This window comes from Castor canadensis, chromosome 5 (assembly GCF_047511655.1).
Source record: "Castor canadensis chromosome 5, mCasCan1.hap1v2, whole genome shotgun sequence".
Lineage (NCBI taxonomy): Eukaryota > Metazoa > Chordata > Mammalia > Rodentia > Castoridae > Castor > Castor canadensis.
The window spans coordinates 16,875,978-16,902,223 of record NC_133390.1 but is presented as its reverse complement, the minus strand read 5'-3'; the positions used below and the strand labels follow the sequence as shown (position 1 = coordinate 16,902,223).

General features: G+C 38.1%; 1 protein-coding gene across 2 annotated transcripts in view; it reads right to left on the bottom strand.

Moving 5' to 3' along the window:
* The window catches only part of Adamts5 (ADAM metallopeptidase with thrombospondin type 1 motif 5), a 46,658-nt gene extending 20,660 nt beyond the window's left edge, over nucleotides 1-25,998 (bottom strand). The window contains exons 1-3 of one of the 2 annotated variants that reach the window (XM_074072857.1): nucleotides 24,128-25,998; nucleotides 13,536-13,668; nucleotides 2,866-3,033 (exon numbers count right to left, since the gene is read on the bottom strand). In XM_074072857.1, the coding sequence (XP_073928958.1) occupies nucleotides 2,866-3,033; nucleotides 13,536-13,668; nucleotides 24,128-25,231 (1,405 nt within the window). In that variant the 5' untranslated portion in view covers nucleotides 25,232-25,998. The remainder of the gene's footprint in view (nucleotides 1-2,865; nucleotides 3,034-13,535; nucleotides 13,669-24,127) is intronic. The other variant, XM_020180766.2, reaches the window with a different exon arrangement.
* Nucleotides 25,999-26,246: the final 248 nt, after the last annotated feature.

Here is a 26,246-nt window from a genome sequence, read left to right as displayed (position 1 = left end):
ATGCTTTCATGCAATTTGTCAGTCTTTCAGCAAAGATGCATTTTGCTTTTCTACGATCTTGGACTTTGAGTTTCTTCTCACTGGTTCTCTTGTAAGCTTGCAGTTTAAATATCAGAACCTTAATTATCTTAAAATTGGACTGATTTAACTCCTGTGACCACCCTTTCACTTAAAACTGATTTGTCAGTTGTTCTGGTCACAATTCAAAAGTTATTACATTATTTTAATTCACATTTATATAATAGTGCTTTAGAGGATATCACTGTTTCAATTCTGCATTGTGTATGCCATTTTGAAATGAAATGAGACATGGCTGAGCTTTGCTCCTCTTCTGTAGGAAATTTCCTCATTCTTTGTTTTTCTGAAGTTGTTTAAGTCATTAGATGTGACTGAAAAATATATTTTAGAACAAAAGACTGCCTAACCAGACCAACATATTCAAAAGTGGGAGACTCTAGATTTGATTAACTAAGTAAATAAACTCAGAATTTTCTGTCCAAAAGATTCTGGTAATTGAATTTGTTTATTTAATGGACATCTGGGAAATTCAGATTATTTTTATAAGTGCAAATGGATAAGATTTACAGCAACTAAAATTGTGTTCTTAGTTGTTCTTTATCATGAGTCCTTTTGAATAGAAATAGAGAGATGCAAAAATACATTAATTTGTTGCAAAATTTTAAAAACTGAAAGCATGGACTTCTTTAAATATTAAAATAATGTTAAAAATTAAAGACAATGCTGAAAGTACATTTGCTGCACAGAAAGTAAGATAAGCATTATACAAATATGAAATAAATGAATCATTTGAAAATTATGATAAAAGCAACCAAATTCTGCACAGCATTGTAATTAGTTGACCTAATACTTGCACAGCAAAAAAAAAATTTGGTACATTTTAGCCATAAGTATTTGCTGTCTTAGCAACTAAATCCATTCACTCAGTGATTCAAGGTTTAGCTCAACCTTTTGGAATGTGTAATGTGTGATTTTGAAATAAAATATTACTGTTATTTCATTTAATGAAATAGCAAAAGTAATGTTAGGGGTGGAAAGTTAAAATTCTACCAGCAGGAGACTTTGTAAAACATCGATTTGATCAACGTAGATAGAATGATAATTAGGTAAGCATTCATTTTGAGAATTTATTTGGATTATAACTGAACTGGACATAAAATTGCCATTGCATTTATTAGTGTAAATGAAAAGCCAGATACATTGATTTTAGTATTATTTACAAGTTTTAGAATATTAGGATGTCTTGAGGCCAGTTTGGGATACATGGTGAGTTCCAAACAGCCTGGAAAGACAGTGTGACCCTGTCTCAAAAGAAAAGGAAGAAAAAAAGGGAAAAGATAAAAAGATATTGGGATATTCTTTCAATTAATGAACATTTATTTTTTTATTGAGAGACAATTTATACGTAAATTGATTAATTTATTCAATTGTATTTTATTTAATTTGATATTTTATTTTTTGAGACAGGGTCTTCTTATGTACCTGGAACTCTGGATTCTCCTGCCCTAGTCTGCTGAGCACTGAGATTATAGGAATGCTCTGTCAATGCTGAGAGAAATTTTAAACCAAGCTGGACCTGTGTCACTTTGCTAGTAGCAAGCAATGAAAGTCTTATTAGAACATTACTACTGTAGGAAAAATGAACTAATAAACACATTTTACATATATGTTATAAAAAAACTGTAATGAATTTCTTTTCATCTGAAATGAATTTAATTTATTGATTGCTTTGTTTAGCCAAAGTTCAAGAAGCCTAACACACTAAGAAATTAGGAAAACATTAAGTAACAAACTTTGTGGAACTGAGGAAAAGACAGTTACCACAGATTCTCTTTATACTATTTTGAAGAATAAATAAAATACTTTTATGGAAAATTATTATCATCAAGAATTTCTTTTATAGTCAATTTAATCACAAGTTTTAAAAAGTGATAAATTTTAAGAGAGCAAAAAAAGGAAAAAGAATATGCTCTTTTCTGAAAGATGGAAACAAGAAAGATGTGAGCTCTAAAGATTTCTTCAAATTTTAACACATCTATCTTCTCCTGCATTCATATTATTTTAAAGTAATGAAGGGTGTTAGGAAATTTGCATAGCTTGTTTCAAAGAATACTGGGGGCCAGGATTTATTATTTCTAGAAATTGTGACTTCCTTCTTAACTTTTATATATCTTACAACACTAATCCTAGTCTTACAGCACTTAATAAAGTATGCTATGCTTTTGAACTGTCCATTAAAGAATAAAGCCAAAGGCTTTCTTTTGAAGGTTTTCAAGTGTTTTCCCATCATTCAGATTGCTTTTCTATTTCTGTTCTGTAGTTTTTATTTCACTTTGGGGAGAATCTGCTGTTAGGATGAAATCAAATTCTGCCAGTCAATGAAAATCTAGGGATATTTCTTTCTAGCCTTTCTGTTGCCATAAAGAAAATGTAGTAGAATTGTCACCCATGCCTTAACCACACCTCTATACTAGGCATGTAACAAATAACTCTGAGAATCATATTAATAGCAGGCAAACCAAGATGTCTGCCAAAGTTCTCACAGGAAGCTAGTGGTGAAGGAGGGAATAAAAGCCAAACTTTCAGAGCACCCGCTGCTAGGCATTCTGTGTGGCCTCCCACACTGTTTCTCTTTTGAACTTTTCAATTCAAAAGCAAAAATACCATAGCTATAATGCCACCAAGGTTGTTGGCATAGCACGCCAACAGCCAATCAATTTCCTTGCTTCTTTTCTAACACTGTCTACAGAACCATTGTCTTAGAGAGTGAGATGAATGTGATGAGCATTTCATAGATTAAAGCTCCTAAGAATTTCAACTTTTTTCTTTATTCTGAGTGATACATACCATGTCCATCATCCAGGAATTCTGTGATGGTGGCTGAGGTGCATTTGGACCAGGGCTTAGATGCATCGATGCTGGTTAGGATGGAAGACATTAAGCGCTTATCTTCTGTTGAACCAAAGTTCTCTTCACAAAATTTAGAATCATCATGGGAGAGGCCAAGTAGATGTCCTAAGGGAGAGAACAGAAGAGGCACAAATGACAGCGAATAAAGGGAATGAAAATAATGAACGATTGTGCATTTCTAGTTTTCCCTGATAATTATGTTAGACCCCCAGGGATATAAAAGCTACATGTAGCTGGTGGAGCAATGATTCTGGGTGAACATTTGGAAGAAAACTGACAAATTAAACAAAGTTGGATAATCCCATAATTCATCTGGATCACATATGCTCACTGACATGTAGAAACAAAGACCTATTTAGAATCTAGAATTTGTGAGGCAATTGTGGGATTTTAGCATAGCCCTCAACACATATTATTTTAATATTATGCCCTCTCTAATCAACCAATAGCAAAGGGCATTTCACCCCCCACCCCCGTCACTATTGAAACCTTTGTATTTAACTTAATGCCTGGAAGTTGCAAACACCTGATAGATAGTTTTTGAATGTTAGTGGAGTCTGTTTTCTTGCTCAAGTAAATAGGTGGTTATATGAGATTACTCAGGGAACAAAAGAAGAGAAGACAGTAAGTTTTTGGTTGCATGCAAATATAAGTTTGCTTCATTGCATTTAGTTATTTAGTGAGTGCTGAATTTTAATTAGTCTTACAAAAAGTTTATTTTGAAAATATACCCAATTACATTCAAGAATGTCTAAAATATCAAGATGCTCATGATGAAGTGTTAGAAACTGAAGAGCAGGCAAATGAGTGAGTCTTCAAAAGCACTCAGCCACGTGCTATTTGTGCTTCCGTCTCCCACAGTCTCTGAACTCCCAGCCTGCACCACAACCCTTCTTTCCAGCCAGATATTATTTCACAGAGTGTGTCACCACATTCCTACAATCTGAGTGAATTGCTTTTTATTACCTAATATTAATTTTCACATAGTCTAAGGATACATTGACATCCTCCTATAAATCTAAAAGACTTAAAAAAAAAATTCAGGTCAGCAGTTTGAGCATTTTGCAGAAACTAACAAATAGACAACAGATCATCCTAATGGTGTTTTTAAAAAAGCTTTCTAGAATCATATAAAAACCACTTAAAAGAATGTTAAAAATAGCATAGCAAATTGATTGCTTTGTTTTCCTTAGATTTCTGAGTGTCAAACACAGGAACTTTGGCCACTCTATCAAGCATCCAGTGCACACCAGTAAAACTCAACAGAGATGAAATCTTTCACACCCCTTTCCAATTACTTTTGGCAACTTGTTAAATCACCAACACCTCATAACAAAATTGTTCACTAAGCAGTTGACTGCTGTTGTAGCTGAAATTAAGTGACTAGGGCTTGGTGACCTTCCAAATCTCCATATATTTATGCTATTTGGTTATTGACTTCATTTGCATTTGTGAGACAAGCAAGCTTTTTCTGTGAAACCCTCCCACTACAATTGATGGTTGGTTTGATCAGTAGCATGAATATACACCATAGTTTATAAAGCATGTCCCAAACAACACATGAATGAAAATTAGCAGGGACCCATCCAAATTTTGAGTGATATGTTGAGATTTTTAGGAAACTCACAGTCCATAGGAAAACAGAATCTTTCTTAAAACTACTGAAAATAACTTAGTCTACCAAACACCTTTTGGGAATGTACTCTGCAATTCCTGAACTTTTCTAAGGTAGAAGAAGCTTTATCCATCAACACAGAGATTTATGTGGAAATTTCAAATTTGAGTTTTTTACAGTGGCTTATGAAAAGAAAAGGAAAGTGGTCCAAAGGAATCTCTGTAACATGGGAGGTACTTGAATCCAGGTTTGATATTTTTAAAATATGCGATTTTTGCATTCTATTTCATAAGATAGTCATATGTGTTTAATGAAATAGCAGTATTTCCCTCCAAATCAATATAAATAGCACTTTCCTCATGCATTTTTATTATTGCATCCAGGGATTTTCACTTCATTTTGAGGGTAGATATTAGATTTTTGTTTTAAAATATAAGCTGCATGGCCAACATCAAATTCACTTTGAAGGGCTTGTGAGAGTACCTTGATTATGTTTTTTTTTCATACAGTGAAGCAAGGCATATACATTTAAATTTTTCAATTATGTCACCCAGGCATACTTTAAAATATTTTGGCATAATTTGATGACATTTGGCATGTTATTTCACATCACATTGTGATTTTGGGGTTCCTCAAATTTGCTAATTTTTCCATGTAATTTAATTGACACACTCTTGAGGGCAAATGAATATCCATGAAGATAGTCTGTTAGCTGGCTGGGAAGGCATGCTCTGTCAAGGACAGCGAGAGTCGTGGGCAATGAAAAGAACATTTAACCACCCCCAAACCAGGCAGCCAGTTCCAGAGCAGAGTGGCTGGAACCAGGACACAGTGAGAGACCATGTGATTTCCCCTCAGGAGCTGGACAGGATTTGAAAGGGAAGATCAATGTGAGAGATGTTTGGATGCTCTTCAGGAAAGACGTGACACACATACTAAAGGTTGTGAACAGCAAAAGGAGTGGTATTTTTAAATGTGACTCCCCAGTCAATTATGCTAAGACATCTAGTGTCACTGTGCAACTTGCAAATATCTTTGAACCAAAATGGCAAGATACATACACAAGCATAAGTTATTTTAAAGGGACACTTATGGGAGAGACAATGCACTATGATACTAGAAATATGAAATCTCAGAAATTTAAAATATGATGTCATAGCTGACAACTGTGTAATTCAAATAGTTGGGAAGGGGGAATAAAAAGGTATGCTGATCTACTGACTGTCAAGGACTGGTTTTAACTTCAAACATCTGCCTTTTCAGGGAAAGTTTGTTCATCCATAGAGATGTTCAAAATGAATGGTGTGGATTGGAGACAGAGAATTTCTGCAGCAAGCTGTCCCTAGAGTATTAGCAGCAGGTAGGACTAAGACATTAATGTCCCAGAGGGTAAAATAGCTCATGAAGAATGTAAAACAGGTCTGACTGAGGGTAAGTACCAGTGGGAGGGGGAGGGTGAAAGGAGAAGGCAAAAGGGCAGTGAATATGGTCTAAGTTCTTTATACCCATGAGCAAACATAGAACAACAAAACCTGTTGAAATTGTTTTAAGAAGAGGAGAAGAGGAAGAATGAATTTGATCATTTGATCAAGATATAGCATGTGTGGAAATATCACAATGAAACCACTTTGTACAACTAATATATACTAATAAAAAAAAGAATCTGAAGTGTTGGAGAAAGTGTGATAAGGACTCATCTATAGTAGTTTGCTGTTTTCATCTCATACTTTATGATGATGATGAGCTTTTACAGCAATACAGAGCAAAGCTAATTGAGGAATGAAATCTTGGAGGAGAAGGGTGATATGATAGAGAAACCCACATAGAAAGGCAACTCTTCTTCCTGGAGACAGGAAGGAATATTTCTTTCTTAAGAGTCAGAGAGTTGAAGTTGAAGAGTGAGGAAGACTCAAAGTAGTTTGGAAAGGTAAAATATTTTTGAGAAAGCTCCATTAGTAAAACAGGATGTGAAAACTAGTAAGAGAAAAGGTAGAGACAGGTTTAGGGGTAGCCATTCACTGTCTGTGTTTAATCTAGAGATACCAAGTCTTCTTTAGGGAAGAATTAGTATTTGCATTTAGGACCATTTGTAATTAGTATACATGAAAATACTGAAAAGCAATAGGCTTGAGCAATTTTGTTTTTAATACTATCTTTGTTAGTAAATCCTTAATTCTTGATGATATAATTAGAAATTTCTAATCAAAATCCTGAGGTGACAAAGGACAAAATACCCTTATATAGTGGATTCACTTGCTAATGAATGGTTTCTGTTTTTATATATTAGACTATTAAAATTTAAAAAAGGAAGAGGTGACAGAAGCCAGAGTTAATTTTAGAATTATAAAGCCATCTAGTCCATGAGTATTCTTCAAGAGATGTGTTGGGAAAATTTGAGGCATTCATACAGCTCAGAACACTATTTAGTTGATGACTGAAATCATTAGTAAAAGTCCAGGTGTGAATTCTAAGTGCTTTGGTAGAAAACATTGTTCTTTTCTTAATAGATAATAAATCATGCCCTAAATATAGCAGTCCTGCTAGTGAGTGCCCATCACCCAAAATAACATGGGAAGGAGTTTATTTGAATTATACTGAAGAAATGAATTTAATCACAAAAATCTATGGTGTTAAGAGTTAGCTCAGAAATAGCAAACCGTCACCTGATCATGTTCTAGTATAATATTTTTTCTAAATTGGCAAGTGGGTGACACAATTAAATAAATTTCGTCTTTGATATTCTCAATTCAGATTTAAAAACCATCATGCAGCCTTAAATTGGCAAGTGAATCTGTGTTAGTAAACCTGTAATAATGTACAGCTTGGTGAGGAGACATTACTTTAAAGGAAATCATTCGGTTGGCTTTTTATTTAATTCCGGTATGACTGTACAACTAAAGCGGGTTCACAACATTAACCTCAGGAAGGAAATTGGTTGTTTTTCTAAACTTTGGTCTGCAAATTAAATGGAATTTCAAGCTCTTGTCTCCTGATCCCCAACCAGCCAATGGTGAAGGGGACACAGTACCACATCCTACAAAAATGTCACAAGAGGCTCTGTAATGTGTTTACTTGGGAAAGCACTGCTCAGATGAAGCATCTGTTTCTTAATGAGGTCATGTTTTTGTTTTACCTAATTTTCCAACTGGGATTATGGAGGTTCAAGAAGGCCTTGCTAGAGGTTCAAAAGCAAGTCAATAGCTCACAAGGGATCAGAATCTAGAATCACTGAAGAAGGGATGCATGAGCTCTAATAATTGGATAGTGTTGTGTCCATTCAAACATGAATCCTAATGTAGACATCGTGAGGCTCTTAAACACTTATTTAAAAATATTAAACATGAATGGTAAATGTGGTATCAACAATGTAATTTGGATAGAAGTAAACTTGATTTCTCTCACTTTATAAGTAGCTCTATGAAGGTCCTTTTAAGTCAAATTCAAACTGAATTCTGTCTAATAAACCATTATAGGTAGCATTAAAATCTTGGGCTCTAGAACCAGATAAATTGGATTTGAATGTTAATCTTGAAGTACATTGATTGTTGACCTTATACAAGTTTAGAAACGTCTCTCTACATCAGAATCTTTCTCTTTTAGGTGATCCATAGTAGTACCTACTGCATGGCATTTTGTGAGGATTAAATGATATAAAAGACATAAAATGCTTAGGACAGGTGATTGGCATATATCAAAGGACAAGCTAATTTTAAGTCCCCACTGATCTCCTAGGTTTATTATGCTCATTAATAGATGTGCTAGTCTTTAGTGTTTATAACTTTTAGTATACTTAACACCTTGATTGGGAGTGGGAGAGACAAGAGTTTCTAATTGTAAAAGAAAAAATAAATTAAACATGAAGTGCAATTTTATTTTTTTGTTGCCTTCAACTTTCTGGTTTCAACACGTGTGGCAGAAAAACCAATAGACCTCCCCTGGGGAAACACAAATAGGGATGTGATTTTTTTAAAAACATCTAAACACTGAATCTCTCCGTGCTGTTAGACATATAGCAAAGATCTATTCCCATGTTTCATGAGAGGACCAAGAAAGACACAGTGTGGGTCTGCTCTAAACTGAATAGAAAGTACTCAGTTCATGCTGATAAAAGTGATAAGTTTGGGAATGAATAAGTTTAGTCCTAGGTTCCTTCTCACTTCACATCTCATGGGCAGTCAGATATCTGATTCTGTGCATTTGGCTTTGGTCTATGGTGTTTCAAGGGCTCTGCAGCTTTTCAAAACATGGCCTTGTTTAATCTAATCATCTATGAGAGCACAGTCACACGGAGATCAGCAAACCAGAGAACACCCTGTAAACACAGCAAAACACAAGCAGCCCTGCTGTTGTGTCTCAACCACTTCCTAATTCTTAGCTGCATATTTGGTATTGACTTTTTAAAATTGTCTGATTTTAGCTTGGGAAACTCAATGGAGCCTTTCATAATGGAGAGAGATTCATGAAGCACATTTTATAATTAACTACTATAAAGCAAACTTTGGCATGTTTGCAAATTATGGAATTCATTAATCTAAATAAAATCATATTTAGATTGTTCCCCCTAGTGTATTAGAAGCTGGCTCAACATCAATAAAATTATTGTTTTTAACAACATGTGTGCAGCAGGTGAAATCTTTATTATTACAAGTTTATAACAAAAGTTTGATAAGTTAAAAATATAAACTCAAAAAATGTAAACTTCAATCAACTTGAAAATGTTCTGCAGTTCACATTTGGATTGTAAAATGGCTGTAAACACATTCCTGCCTCCACCCAAGGCACATGGATAGGGTGTATGTTTTTGATGGTTTGAAGTAACTTTCTGAAATGTTCTAACAATTTAGTCAATGTTTAATGCACATAACATGGAAAGGAGAACTGCAATTTTTTGCTCCCTATGCAGAACACACTACCTTCCAGAAGCCCATATCAGCATCAATTCATATGTTCCTCCAAAACTTAGCTTCCTTTTTTTTAAAGAATTAGCAGAGCAAGAGAAGAGTTTAAATTAACATGTGGTAATGCAGAGTAACTTTTCAGAATTGTTAACTTAATCCATGTTATTCTGATTTTAAGCAATTTAACATTGTGGATAGAAATGCTGTAAGATAGGGACACTAGCTTTCTCTCTGTTTCTCTTATGTATTAATTCTTAATGCAGGAAATATTTTGGAAAAGGACATTTAGGTTCCCTTTCTTTTTGCATAAAATTAATCTGACTTTGTCCTTTAAATCATGAGATACAGAAAAAGAAGGCAGTAGATGCTCCCAAGAGAACTTGTAAATAAGTAAATGAAAGTGTTATTCTTAATTAAATACATCCTTTTACTGTTTACAGAAAAAAAAAAAATTATGAGAGCGACCTGGGAATTTTCTCCCAGCCTGTGTTTTGCACACAGCAATACATTTACACTATCTGTTTGCATAAAGCAAACTGCACATTTTGGAATGAGGTTCAAGCAGATACAAAACACTGGAAAACTAAAGTTTCATGACCATATGTAGCCTGTATACATAATATCCAAATCTAGAAAGTAGCAAATGTCTAATGAGAAGGAGGGAAGGAAATTGCCTAAGAAGAATGGAGTAGGATTAGAATCCAGATCTGGTTAGCTTGGACTGGGCTGACAGCTTTAAGCTACAACCCAAAAATAAAAGCACTGGAAAGAGATCAGTGACATGAGTTGCCTAAGACATCAGGGGCTGTGAGGATAAGACTGTAATAACACACGGAGGACTGGACTATCTTTTGAGGGGTTATCTTTTCTTAAAAAAATAATTTTTTGGTGGTAGTAGGGATTGAACTCAGAGCCTCATGTTTGCCTAGCAAGGACTCTATCTCATATCCCTTCTGTGTTTAATTTGTTATTCAGATAGGGTCTCAAACTTTTCCCCAGGCTGACATAGACTTCAATCTTCCTACCCCTGCCTCCAGAGTAGCTGGGAGTATAGACATGTCCCATTATGCCTGGCTTCTCATCTACAAATTTTAAAGCTCACACCTTATAGCATATGGTCATAATATTTATGTGTAAAACAATATTAAATAATAAATCAATTAAAAATAAAGTGAATGAAAGCAGATTTCTTTGGGAAAATTGAATTAAATCCATATTCTCAGAACTTCAGACCTGAAATACCTTTGATTAGGTCATTGGTAATACAAAAAACAAAATTAAGTAGGCAACGTTTGAATGAAGAACAAGTTATAGAGATTATAAAGAAGGAAACAGAGATGATCCAACCACAAAGTTAAATGAGACATAAGGGTGTAAGCAGACAGCAAGGGTTCAGGTATGATTTTTATTTGGAAGCCTACATTTCTTTCACATTTTTCTCTTATGTAGCTGTCCAATAATCTTGTTCTGTTACAGGAAGTTCTTATTGCATATGTGGATATAGTTTTAATATAGTATTTGTTCTTATCGAATATTGGCTTCCTCCCTCTCAGACTGCTGTGTGCCTGTCTGTATAACCCCAAAGTGCTGGTTAAGGAATAGGGAGGGGCTGGGAAAGGTGCTGGGAGGCTTGCATTCCAGACCAGTTGGCTCCAGAGTCAAAGTAGCCCTGAAGGAGCAGCATTTATAGCAACGGTGTTCCTCTTACAGGGAAACCTCCCAGAGGCTGGCAGTGTGTGAAAATAGATTATTGCAGGAGGGAAGGAGGCAGGGAGCAAGGGAAGTAGTAGCCTTTCCTGAGGAATGTGTAATCTCATCTTTTCAAATCAGGTTTTAAAGTGCATAATACAATGGATGAATGACATGGATGACTGACTCAGTGATTTATTTCCCATCATTTCTCCACCCAGCCTCAGACAAGCTGTCCTCCCTTCCCAGGGATGGAGAAACATCAGTATGAGATTTTCCTCACTCTAAATAGTAGTGATTAATCACTGATGTACTTCTAAAATCTGTTCAATTACAATCCTCTTAAGTATTTGGACTAATTCCTCTTAATTTCCACTGTGGAGTGGAATGCTAACCTGAGCAACTCCCATGTTTCTTTCTCCTGCTCATGCACATACATAAATATGTAAGAAATATTGATTAAAGTTCTACATCAGGCTATATTTTTATCAGTTCATCTAACAGGCATGAGTGAGAGACAGGTGAAGACATACGCTCTACCCTGAAGCATAAATGGCTTGTGTTTTCAAAACACTTTCAGGCACATCGGCTCTGCCAGAGTAGCTCAGGGGCGAGCCCTGCCTCATTATTGGTCTACTGTATAGGGAAGAAACAAGACACAAAGTAAATGAATCACTTGTGCAAGGTGACACTGATAACACAGAGACAGAGCTTGGACATCATCTCAGACCTTTGGCTCCTGAAATCAAAGGTACTCAAGCATGTTGGACTGAATTATCATCAATGATGTTCTTGGATGGTTATTTACATCAAAATTTTATGTTCATGGGTTCTGTTATTGTTGTTTAGATGGTAAGCAGTGTGCTAGGACCAGTATTGTCATGACCAATACTTAAGACTTTAAATTTACTTGATTCTATTTAACTGGTATAATGTGTAGACTTATGAAATTCTACCTTTGACTTTGACTCCTCAAAGAAACATAGCAGATAGAAATTGATGCTGTGTACTAGGACTGTGAAATGGTAGATTTAATTTCCATTTAAGTTAGAACTTTAGCTTTAAAAACTTAGTCTGCTTAATGAAATATAGAAAAATGTTAAAATCCAATTAAAGTAATGATAAAATAATTAAAATAATGCCACTTCCCCTACAAAGATGATGTTAGGAGTGATACATAATTTAAAAAATAAATTATTTCACTAAAAAGCATAGTAGGATTATATATAATATGAATATATATATATGTATATATTTACTTACTTAATTTAGTCTCTGTTATAATTCACATATGAAAACTAAAACTTAGCAAGTTTAAATAATGAGACGCAGGTAGAAATATCTTTTGCAAGAATGAACTCAGATGTGCTAATTCCAACATCTACTATAAATACTAAGCCAATTTGTTTTCTTTTTCTTTTTTTTTTGGCTCTAATGGAGTTTCTAGGGAAGTGCTTTACCACTTGAGCCACACCCCCAGCCTTTTTTGCCTTAGTTATTTTTCAGGTAGTGTCTCTTCTTTTAACTCAGTGTCGATGTCTGACTTCAATCCTCCTGTCTATGGCCTTCTGCATAGCTAGGATTACAGGTGGGTGCCATCCCAACCAGTTCATTCACTGTAATGAGGTCTTGCTAACTTATTGCTTGGACTGGCCTTGAATTGTCATTCTCCCAATGTCTGCCTCCCAAGTAGGTGGGATTACAGGTGTGATCCACAGTGGCCCAGCTCTAAACCAATTGCTCATACACCTAGTAGCCGAGGTCAGCATATATTCCTTATTATGGGGATGTCTTTCCACAGTCAACTTAGATTAAGTCTATACTTGTAGGATTTACATGTGTTTCTTACAACAAACAACTTGAGTAAGTGACGTTTTAAAGCCAACTCTGTTGTGTGTTATCTTGGATTCATTTGCCTTGCTATAGGAAAGAGATAAAAGTATCTACCATAGCAACTAATTACCATGGACAGGAGCCTACTATTATCATTCATGATAGAGCAAAACATGTTTAATTTCTGTGCAAACTGATTAGCCCTGGATGAGTCAACACTGTCTTGAATAACTTCTAAAAGGGTCGCCTCTGCATTCCATAAGCGACTGTGACAAATTTTGTCTAGAAGTCATTTAGGGATGCTGAAAAAGGCAGGAAGAAGACAGTAACAGTAGCAAATTTCTCTTTTAACTTTAAGTGACACTGTCAGAAGAAAACATCTACTGTGTTGCTGACTTTGCTTTCCCTCTCCCCCATCAGTTAACCCTACAAGTGCAAATATAAACAAATTTAATCCCCAACGGTACATCTGAACCAGAAGAAATCTGGAATTAATTGCCAAGTATTTTGGTTCCTGTGGCAGCTGTTACAAGTGTTTGATTTGGCAAGGGAAAAGAAAAGGCGTTGCATACCAATTTCATGAGCTACGGTGAAAGCTGCGTGGAGGCCATCATCTTCGATCACAGCACAGCTGCGCTCCGGAGAACATATGGTTCCAACGTCTGCCATTCCCAGGGTGTCACATGAATGATGCCCACATAAATCCTGCCCGGGAGAAAGAAAGAAATCATTTAAATCAATTTACATCCAGAAGGAGCCACCAAGTACAGCCACTTGCTCACTCCAAATGGCAAGACTGGGATATGTTTATGGTATCACCTGCTCAGCTCTGGAAATATTCCAAAGACAAACTGAAGGCAGCAACTCTTCTGAGCTACTCTCAGACCCAGAAGCACAGAAGAATTGAGTAACTCAATTATACTTAAAAAATGTTTTAAGATTGTAGCTTGTCCACTTTTCCCAGCTCTGTCACGTTAACAAAGCTGTAATGTATATACACATACATGGGTCACCTTCACAGATGGTCAGCTTTAGGAAAACCCTAACTTCTGACCCAAATTCATGCTCAGTTTATCAGAAGACTAGTCTATTAATTTGTTTTCCATCACAGAGGCAAGTTACTACTACACATTTGCAACAGAGTATGAATTTATGAATAATTTGTGTAGGAAACAAAAATTTCATCCATATGTAAAATTCTTCTAAAAATCATCTCCTTAATTTCCAAATTGAGTTGTAATTTCTCAAACTGTATCTTCAGAAATGTATAAGCTGTCACTTTAGCATTTAGTACACTATTTCTCAACCTGATCAAGCCTCAGAAAATATGCATCATGCAGGTATACTATATGTATGAGCATGAGTATATGCATTTTTGGGGTGAGAAGTCACAGTTTTTAAGAGATTCTCAAAGGGTACCATGATCACATCCAACTAATTGTGAAAAGTTATCAATTTAATTGAAAGGAACATCAACACAATATTATATATACGAAGTTCAAGCCTTCATATACAAACCACAATTTTGACACAATAAGTTTGTAGTAAAACACTTTCTCTTTACATGCTACTTAAGTATCAGTGGATTTTAAAGTTTTTTTGTGGTTATCTATTAGTTTCAATAAAAACTTAATTAACAGTATGTGCATTTATATCTAAAACACAAGGTAATATTCTTGGTAAGTCATAAGTTAATAACTATAGAAGAAAAGATTTTTAAAAATGTATTAACTATTATACTGGTTCTCACAGTAAGCATTATTTCTACTAAGGCTGCATCTTTGTATCCCCAACTATCACAAGGTCTATAGTAGGAGTTTAGCAGACATCTGCTTAGTTGAGTTGCATGCTGATATATAGTCAGACTCAATGTAATTCTCACACCCCATTCATATGCTGAATGCTGGTTGGACCTCAATTATCTTCAGCCACTCAGTGCAGGACAGTATTCATATACAACCAATGCCACATACTCATCAACATGTACATCTGACTCTTTCCTTGGTTACATAAAAATCCAACCACGGTGAAAAATATTTAAAAGATATACCCTATTCTCTTCTCTTTAGTATGCTTTCAGTGCTTTATTGTGCTCTGTATGTTATACATTTCCAGCTGTGATAAATTATACTGTGGTCACCATGTTATTGTAGCTTGTAGCTTCTGACAATGGAAATCTCAGCCAAGTAGCCTTGGTGAGTCAAGGCACCAAACCAACCATAGCCTTCCAAAGTTTCCTATGTAGCCTCATGTCAGCCCTTGGGATCCCAAATTACAACTGTTGAGAACAAATTAGTAGTTTTTAAAATTGAAGTTGGAACACACTTTTGCATAATAATCAGTCTTTGAGACAATAATACAGTATAATACATTTTTTAATCCTTCCCCTCCAATCATTTTAGTAGTTGTAGTGCAAATCCAAGGTCATATCTTAAGTGGGTTGCTACTACTATAGATTATTTCTGCATACATATATGCTATTTAAATCAAGATGTGTTTTTACCTTCACAGTTTGGGGTTCATTATCTTCTAATAATAAAGTGAAATAATTAAGTTTTCACTTCTTATTCCTCACTTCACTAATAAGCCTAAAAAGTCACAGCGAAGGGAAATGACCTTCCTGTTCTGAATGGAATTTAAGCCAGAAATCTTATTATCTCTCTGATTACTGCTAATCAATTGCTCATTAGAGCCATCAGCCCTCCTTGTCTTCTTTGAGTTGCATTAAGTGCATTTGGTGTTTTGCCATGGAAATGTGTGCATGTGACAAAATTATGACCAGAAGCACTTACTATTTTTTAATCACTCCGATTAAACCCCTTGACTACATAGCCACACGATTATATTTCCAGAGCTGTAATTATAATCTGGCAACATTTCCATTTCACTCACATACTTTAAAATCATAATAGTACAGTTATGGCTTTACTCTTAAGATTTATAATGAACAGCTGAATTTCATTGTGATTCAATGTTCACCTCAATATATGAAAAGGTCTTGTGTATCAAATTATTAAAGATACAACATATCACACTCATGTCTATTTTATGGAGGTGATTTACAACACTACTTAGAAATGAAAACTTTATTTCAAGTTAACAAGATTTAAAAAAAATTCAGAGTAGGGGTAAGGGTACTATTAAAGCAATAGTACCCTTTGGAGTACTTTGCTTTGGAGACAAGCTTTGGAGACAAGATATGCTGAAGAATATGTATTCTGTACGCATTTAATAGGTCAATGAATTAAACATGCTGACAAGTGATTTTCTGTTTATGTAGTGTGGACTGAAGGTTAATTGTATGATTGTATGTTTGTCATATTAAAGACATCTCTTTTTATGCAGGATCCAATATTTATCACTGTTGTTCAGAAAGTAATGCAATAGAAGATTTAGTAAAATGCAAGAGTTGTAAAAATATGCAGACATTTGTGTGTCTTGTGGTATAGTGTTTGCCAAGGTGCAAGACCAACAAAAATTTGACAGGGAGGTCACTACCATTGTGACCATCACCATGGTGACTTTTTTGAAGACTATGAACATGGCAAAGCTTGTGATTTATCATGGAATTTAGAAGTACTAATAGTACCTAAGACCTGTTCGTGGGGACAGGGAAGGGGCAAGGAGATATCAAAGCACATTGCCTGGAGAAGCAAGACCAGGAGGATGGAATAGCTTGGAAAATCCCAGTGCACATTGGGGAAATGAATGAAGAAGGCAGGAACATCAAGAGTGGAATACATCACAGGAGTTGAAGGATTTCCTGCCTTGATGGGAAGATTGTTCTCCCATGTAGCATAAATATGCTGAGGTAAGGAGGCTAGAGGAAGCACAAATGCTGGTAAGGGTAGAAACCATCACAACTGCTATAGCAGCAGTCAGAGTTAAGGAAGAACACCTTACACAGGCATCAAATAATAACGATTTCTGCTTCTGTAAATATTATCTCTGGGTAAGGGCAATAGTAGAGCTCAAGGAAGAGGACATACGACAGAGTTTGCCTATGCTTGAGATGCCTACCCTTCCGTCTATGCAATTCTTACTGACAAGAGATTAATGACAGATAGTTAATAGTGGAGTACATGGCACATTTTTAACCATAATTATTACACACATACACATATATTTATATCTATATATATTTGTTTTGTGAATTTGATGTTTGTAATCTTTTTGTTTTACCATTAATATGTACTAATTTTACATATTAATGGGCTCAGGGTGATATTTCCATCCATGCTTACAATTCACACTGATCAAATCCAACTACTCCTTATCCACTCTCTTCCTCCAATATGATTCTGACTCTTGAGGTATTGCTTACTTTTATGGTTACCTATACAACAACCTCTGGTAATAGGGATCTTATTTTGTACTTCAGCAGAGACTATAGTAATTGGGGTATTAAGCCAGTCATGATAATGACTCATGTAATGTAATCTGTACCCATGCTTTTAAATACAACTAGGTAGTTCCAAACATACAGAGCAAAGGGAGACCAGGGGCCAGGTGCATTTATTCTTAAAAGAGTTATTGCATCCCTACAATCTGCTAGCCACTATGCTAAATGCTGACAGTGTAGTAAATAAGTGAAATAAAATTCAATCCTTTAGTGAGCAACACAGAACATGTTAAGAGGGAAGCAAACTGTGACATGCTATGATGAACAGATTGTTGTGGGTGTACAGAAAAGGGGTTGATGGATTCTCCTTGGGGGAATAAATAAAGATTCTCAAAGGACTGTAGACACCTTTACTGACAGTCTTGGGGTGAAGGTATTCTAACCAGGAAGGTCTCATGGAAACATCATAGGTGGTAAAATGCAGGGTCTGTTTGGGGAATAGCAAGGAGTCTGCAGTGTCTGAAGTTCAGAATTTTGGGGATGGATTAGCAAAACAAACTGGAAGGACAGCTGGACTCAGAGTTCCAAGACAAACCATTTTCTCTGATAAATATAAGGCAAGACAAAGGGAAAAAAGAGAGGAAGGGACAAAGCAAATTGTAGATTGAGGGGAGCAGATGCTGAGAAGAGTCATTCTGGAGAATGGGAATAAAGTTGTTAGAGATAGTGAATGGAAGCTAGATCAATGTTTTAATTCTAACTATTACTTAGGAACATTGTGTAAATGATTTACAAACTTTAAGACAAAGTTCCTTCATTACTATAATGAGTTTGGACCAGGCGATTTGATTTCTAGGGCTTGATTCAGCTACAAATGTGTTGATATTAACTAAAACATTCCAACTTATAGATGAAGAACTTGAAGTTCAGCAGCAGTAAGTACCCAGTCTCATTTTAGCATGAGAAAGTTGAAACTCAGCTCTATATTTGAACATTCCAATCCTCGAACTTCACTATGATATTAAGTCATTACAGATGTTATCCTTCATACTAATGCTATCTTTTACATTCACAAACTGTACTTGGTCAAGCAAATTTTTTTTTTTTTAAACAACAAATAGAAACAGCGTGGTGCTCATCTTGGATGAACTATCAAGCTTGGATAACTAAATAACCTAGAGGTTGGCTAAATATACAAAATGTGCTGTGAATGATGTTCCAAACAACAAGAAAATGAATGTGATGAATAAGAAACCTGCTGACAACCTTAATGTGCTGGCGGCATATAAATATTCATTGTAAATTCTTATAGTTGTCCTCTGCATTTTATTCTTTCCATTATTCCTCCCTATCTGGACTATCACCTGACTTCTAACTGGTCCCTTTGCCTTCTGTAACTTCTAAACCTATATGTTGTGGTCAGTTTCCTTCACTGAGTGTAGATGTTATAAGATTCCTTCACTTGTTCTGCACCATGCAACCTAGCCTTCATTGAATCTTCCTGCTCCATCTGTACACTATTTCCTGAATATCTCATGAGTATTTTGATCTTCAAACCTTAGATCAAAATATTCTTTATGCTACAAAAGATTAATTTAAGCACATTTGCCTCTTTTTGTTTTTCTTTTTCTTTAATGTTTCTTGACTGCACCCATGCCTCTAAATTCCTAATGCCAGTGCTTTAGATTGGGCCATCTCAAGCCTCCTCTTCAATTTAGATTACTGAAATAGCCTGGCTCCCATGGTAATTAGTCTAGTTAGACCAGAAGCCTCCTTCCAGAACACTTTTCTGATTATTGCTGTTTTTCCACTAATGTTCTTTCCATTGACTCCCACTGCATTTAACTTCTTAAAATGGTGCTGTGAGCTGATTTGTGTCCTCCCTAAATTCCTAAATTGAGGCCCTACCTCCCAGTGGGATTGTATTTGGATATAAGGCCTATAAGAAGAAAGCAAATAAGTTAAATGAGGTCATAAACGTGGGACCCAGATCAGATAGGATCTGGAGTGTCCTTAACACTCACCAGAAAACTCACGCACACACATGCACACACACACACACTATTAATCTCTCTCTTTCTTTTTTCCTCTCTGTCATTCTGTCTCTCTTTCTCTCTCTCTAAGTGGACACACAAAAGAAAACCTATGTGAGCACACAGTGAAAAAATTGCCATCTATAAATCAGAAATTTGATCTTAAACTTTCCAGCTTCCAGAACTGGGAGGAAAAAAAAATCTACTTCTGTTGTTAAATACACCTATTCTATTGTATTTTGTTATGGTAGCCCAAGCAAACCAATATATGTGACACACAATTTCTTCTGTATTCTGGTTGTTAATTTTTTTCCCAATGAATCTGTTATCATCCTCAGCCTCCCATTCCTGTCCTATTACAATCTACTCTTTACCTTCCATGGAATCACTATGCTGCCTCTGGCTAGGCAGATGGTGGTTTAGAGTGGCTGCAATGCTTAGCTCCTCCTTATGGGTGTGGTTTACTCTTAGTCCTTCTTCAGAATTGAACTGAGGTGGGTTCAGTAACTTCATTTGCTTCCCTGACATCTGACAATCGCATCTACCATGAAAGTCATTATGGTAGACCAAAAAATAATACACTTTGTATGCTTCCTGGAATAGATTCTTAGGGAAAGGGTCACATTTCAAGCCTCTGAATCTCTCTGCCTATATAAAATATATTGAATGTTTGGATAAATTTACAGTATTTTTAGTTTTGAGAGCACCAAACAAAACTATCTCTCTTCTATTTATCATCTGTTGCTCAAAGATTAGCTTTGCTTCTCTTCAAATGAATGTCCTTATCTGTCAAATTAAAAGAAGCATGATAGCTGCAGATTGCTGAAAGGATTAGTAATAAAAATGATTTACACCAATGGATAGTACTTAAGTTGAATTCAAATCACATCTGTCCATCTTGAGGACCAATACAGCTCTACATTTGCAAGACCTATGTAAAGATACATAGGCATACTTAATTGTTTCTGTCCTCTTTCCTTTCACAGACTTCGTTTATAGCCCAGTTACAGCTTTTATCAGCTTTCCTAACATTAGAGTGATTTATGCATGTATCTGGTTCTTCGTTTGATGGTGGTAAGCCTGGTAGACAGGGATAAGGTATTTTCTATCTTGGTGTCCTTAGCTGCCTGAACGAGTGTCCCACACATAGTGGGTGCGTTGGAGTTAATGTGAGAAACGTAACAATGATCAATAGATCCTGTGTTGTGGCATATTTTCTAACAGAATTTAAAAATTTCAGAATATTTCTTACATTTAAAAAAATCAACTAGAGCTTCTTCATCTGCTACTAATCATCCCATATCTGAGTTATCTAGCCTTTTATGAGTTATGTTTGACCCTTAGGCTGTAACTCTTTGATAAGCATTCACTTTTGGCTTTACATGGATTTGAACTCAAATATGTGATTGAATTAGTTGGAGCAGTCAGCAAGTCAGTAGGAAAAAGTACATCACTCATCATAACTTCTGGTCTCCCTCTAGTGCCCCCTATTGTCAGAACCTAAGAAGGAATTCTGTGGTAAAGGAGGAATGTCTATGTCCCAGTCCCAGTATCACAAAGTAGAATGGGAGGAAAGAGGTTTTAGCTGGGAGAGAATTATCTATTAAAAGGCACACTGATAATGAAAGAGAATGAACCTTTTATACTGCACAGTGTCTTAGCTATTTCATTGTCAATCCCATGCTTTCAAATCATGAAATAGTAAAGCTTTCACTGGTGCTGTGCTGGGATTAGGGGAAGGAATGTTAAAAGATTACCCAACTAGGCTTTTGTTTCCAAAGAAGAGGGAGTAGTCTACAAAATGGGCTTCAGAGTGTCTTTAAGGAAATTATTTTAAAATAAAAGAGGAAGTCAGGAACAAGGAAGGGACTCTGGAAAGCAAAATAAATCCTGGGGAGGCTGGACTTCTGTTGGATTTTGATGGCAAAAGTGGTGTGCATTCCAGCATAAGTGCCATTTCACCATGAAAATGGTTACTGTGCCAGAAAATTGACCAGTGCTGAGTGTCTCTAATTAGAACTGTACCAAAAAGTGCTGGGGTACAGTCCTGACTGTTGAAGTGTGTTAGCTTGAAAGAGGAATTATTAAGACTATTCTGCTGACTCCCAGACACAATGTTCAAGGTGGCCTCAGCTAGTAAATAGGAGTAGAAAACATATCCTCACACATTTCCTTCATGCTTGAAAAACAAGCAATTTAGGAGAAGACATCTGGACACAAAATTTGAACAGGACTCAGAGCCCATGAAAACAAGGACTTCAAGGCTTGGCGTCTGGCTGCTAAGCAACGGACTTCTTACATTCAAAACAGAGTTGTAAAAGTTGAATCCTGGTGCCAACTCTGGGTATTTCTCATTGAAAAGAAATAGCTATGAAAGTTTTTCTTTAGGCCTTAAGATACCTGATTTCCATGATGTAGAAGAGTTCAGATAATCCTTCCACTTCCTGCTTTTCACTTTCTGAAGTATTAGGCAGAGACTAACTTCACATTTTAAATACTCTCAAATAAATGTGGCATAAAGGTCTTGAGCCACCTAGTAGAACTCTTTTAAATTGGGTGCACATGCACCTAATTCTTAAGACAAGTACTTTTCAAATATTCAGTTTTCATGAAGTTGAATGAATATAATAGAGGGCCAACTCTAACTTAATGAGATTTGCTTTAAACTATGCTTCTGCTTGGCAAGGAACTCAGGAGGGTTCCTGTAAGATATTTCCCATGTGTGGCCTAGTGTGAAAAATGTATGTTATTATAATACTTATTAAAATTAAGATAGGTCATTAATTTATTTCTCTCTTGCTTTTTTCTGTTTAAAATGTACCAATAAGTTTCAGTTTGGAAAACAGGAACTGTTAACTATCCAAGCCAAAAACATACCAGGAAAAAGTAAGAGGCATAACTTAGAAATACTGACTAGTTTCCATTTTTCTGAGCTGGGAAACAATTAGGAAAATTATGGGGCAGAGGGCAAAAAGTGATGGGCATTCTATTCATTTTTATTTATGTTAGAGCTGTGGACTGTGCTTTTGTCTTAAAAAATGAAAGAAAATTATTAAAACAACCTACTTTTTGGAGCAGTATGCTTACAAAAGTATTTTTTCCTTTTTCTTTTGGGAGCTTCCTTCTATAAACTCCCCAAAGCCTTCTTCTTGGCAAAGCAAGGAAACCCAGACATGGAAAGTTGCTTATGAAAAAAAAAAAAAAAAAAAGGACTTGGAAACCAAGTAAGAAAGGGATAGTTTTACAGGAGAACTTCATAGGGCAGGCTACAAAATGAATGTTCTACCGTTTCAAAGACTAATGCTGTGCAGAGGAATTAAAGGATGGCTTCCAGAACATCACTGAATGAGGAGAAAGATTTTCCATTGTGCACCACACAGTGTACAGCCTGGATCTCCCCAAAGTACCTCCTTCCAGTGTCTTTGTTTACATGTGGTTTACATTTATGTCCAGCCCATGAACCACAAGCGTTTCTCTACTCCAAATTTACCAACGCTTTTCCTTCATACCATGGGTGCCTTGGTAAAAATAGAAAAATTAGGTAGCAAAGTTGTAAGATTCTGAAGCATCTTGTAATGGATCATTTAATTTCATATCCTTTCTCTCTTTGCTCCCTTTTACCATTTTGCATAGTACTTCAAAGTTTGTAATCCCTTGTCTATTTTGGATGCAACTCAAACACTTAAAGAGTGAGCTTTAAAAGTTGAATTTTACCAGGCATTTAAGAGGCACAAGTTAAAACTGCCAATCCAAGCAGAGATGTGAAAACTGAGGCTCAGAACTACCAGCAAGTGAGGCCCCAAACCAATCCAGACTTTTTGTCTGAATGTCACACTAACGTGGTGGTCTAATAACTGGAAATAGATATTGTACTCCTCCCAAAGCCTCTGGGCTTATAAAGATCAATTTCTTTCCTTTTCTGTAACCATCCTCCTTAAAATGAGGAAGTCCTGGGAAAACATTCCTTCCTCATGTCTTGACTCTTTTTCCAGACCTTCTGCCATGGGGCTTCAGAAACATCCTCATCCAAAACACTAACCTGCAAATTATGATGCCACCCTTGTTTGGCTGCAGAGTGGGAGAGGGCGGTGCTTGTGATACACTGGTAGACTAGGCAGTGGACTTGTAAAGAAGCCTCCCAAGTTTGTTCTTTCAGCTGATTGGGCTTCAATATCCTCCCTACCCTCCCACATTCCTTTCTTCCCAGGAACTGAGATCCCAAGGTGGACATGTCAGAACTCCGTTAGGAAACCACGTTATAAAAGGAGTTCTTTGGAAAGTCTTCCCTTCCCTGGTGTTGTGGAGGGGGTTCAAACAGGGACACTTCAGTAAGGAAGGTCATCAAGCAGATAAAAGTGACTGACATGCATGGACTTTCAAGCCTTTGTCATTAGATTGGACAAAGTCATATTTTCGGGTTCACTGGAAAGTGAAGACCCATGATTCCAAAAGCAATCTTCCTTTCCTCTTTTGCATTTAAGGGTGTGTATCTCCCAAGCACTCTAGTGACTTAGTGACTTCTTATCATGTGCGTGTACCTGAATTACCCGATCTCAGACTGGATGACATCCAGCATTGTGGTACGCAGGTAGTCACTTAAGGCACAAATTGCTGTGGAGGCTATTGTGAACACAGGCAGAGTTGGAGGCTGGCTGGATTTTCTGCAAGATGCAGTCAAGCAAATCCATAGTGGCAGGTAGTTTGTGAGAGACGCGAAGCTATCAGCAAGACAGTCCCTTCCATCTACCTCCTTATCCCAATGCTGGGCGCCCGCCCCAGCTGCACCTACCTCCCGAGTAAATAGGATGGCCGCATCGTAGTGCTCCTCGTGGTCATCTCCCAGCTGATTGTGTTGGTGCTGCCATTTGCAAAAGTTTTTGAGAGTGGTAGCTGCGTTCTTGCTCACTTCTAGGCTCTTGTCCTTGTCGCCCAGCACCACCACCTTCACCACCGCCAAGCGGATGTGGTTTTCGATGCTGGCATGGCTGTAAAGCCGGTTGGCGATGGAGGCCAGGGTCAACAGGTAATGCTGCAGGCCCCGTCCATACATCCGTGCCATGGAGGCATCAGCCACCAGGAGCAGCTCCACCTGGCGGGCCCGGGAGATGGAGCGGCGTCTCCGCCGCCACCAAATCTGAGGTCCGGTACCCCCGGCAGGCAAGAGAGTTGAGTGGTCTGGGAGCTGTGGGGCCGGAGCTGCGCGTCGGCCCGGATTATTGTGCGCCGGGGGGCGCTCGTGGGACCCCGGCGGGGACGCGGGGGTCTCACAGCTGGCGCGTGGCTGCAGGGCCTCGAAGCTGAAGCCCTCGCGGGTGTAGAGGTGCAGGATCCGCGAAGACCCATCCCTGTACACTCGCTCAGTTTCTGCTTCCGCCCAGGGCTCGCGCAATAGTGGCTTTAAGCGGTAGCGCGCGTGCTTGACTGCGAAGAAGCCGTCGAGACCCCCGCAGAGGTCAAAGACAGCCAGGGAGCGAGGGCTGCCGTCCACCGTGCCTCTGTAAAAGCAGTGGCCCCGGTGGCGCCGGAGTGCGTTCAGCCCGCCTCCTGCGGGAACGAAGCCAGCAGTGCCCACCGAATCATCCCTCTCCAGGTCCAGCAGGAATCTTCGGCCGCCCGCGTAGACGAGGTAGCCCACCTTGCCACCTCCAGAGTACAGTTGGTCGATATTCTGTACGAGCCCGCTGCTCCTGCGCTGCGGCTTCAGGGGGAGAGGGTGGCCCAGAGGCTCGACCAGCTCCTGTGCCTCCTCCCCCTGCCGCCTGCGGGGCTGGGTGGCCACTGCAGCAACCGGAGGCTGCCCGGCTTTATCCTGGGCAGGTGCCGCGGCGGGACTGGCGGCGGCCGGGGGCAGGCGGAACACGCACAACAACAGGGACGCCCACCCGAGCAGCATAGTGCGCTGCCCGCGGGGAGGGGCTGCGCGACGGGCACTTTATAGGTATTTGTTATTTGCTAGGGAAGTTTCAGGGGCGGGGGATGGGGGCACACACACACTTGCTTGCAAGGTTGAGTCAAGTGTCGGAGGGAGGAGGACCCGCAGCAGCGCCAGCCTGTCAGGGGCACGGTACCCAACCTGCGAACTTTTCTTTGTTGGTTTGGAAAATGTTTAGATTTGTGCTCCAGAAAGAAGGGGAAGAAGAAAAAAAGAAAGAAAAGGAACAACAGCAACAACAAAAAAGCAGGTGGTGGAGATTCAGCAAATACAGGAAAGAGAAAAACCCAAATGCAGTCACGATCGTTGTACCAAAAAAAGTGAAGGAGGTATCGCGCACCCGGCCGGCAACTGGTGCGCGCAGCCACCCGCCAGCTGGCTGCTCGGGACGCGCTGGCTGCGGAGGTTCCAAGCTCTGGGGCCCACTTCCTTTCTTATTTTGTGGGTTTTCTCGACTCTGCTGGAACCAGCGGGAAGGGGAAAAAGAGACGGAAAAAAGCCATAAAAATTAAAACAAAAACGCATGGGGCGGCCTGCGGCGAGCTGGTGAAGCGATGTGTCCGTGTCTCTTCAGCTGCGGTGTCTTCCTTCCCGCAGTCATCCCCAGTCCCAGCTGGCCGCTGCGAGCGCTGAGAGCAGCGCGAGCGCTGTGAAGATGCGAGGAGGTGGAACAATGAATTTATAGCGGCATGCCATCCTGCAATGGCAATTTCAACAATTCGTCACTGCACGCTGCCTCTTAAAGGGAGAGCTTCCCCCACCACTCCCACCCTTCCCGGTCCGCGCCTAATCAGATGGGGGGAGGGCGAAAAGGGAGGAGGGTGATCGAGGAAAGGGAGATGAAGAAGGAGGAAGGGATCTGGACCTGGCGGGATGGAAGGAGGGACAAAGGAGGGAACCAAGGCGAGGAGAAAAAATATTTGGGCAAGAAAAACAGAAAATTTCTTTGGTCTCATTTAAAGCCACAGCGACTCTG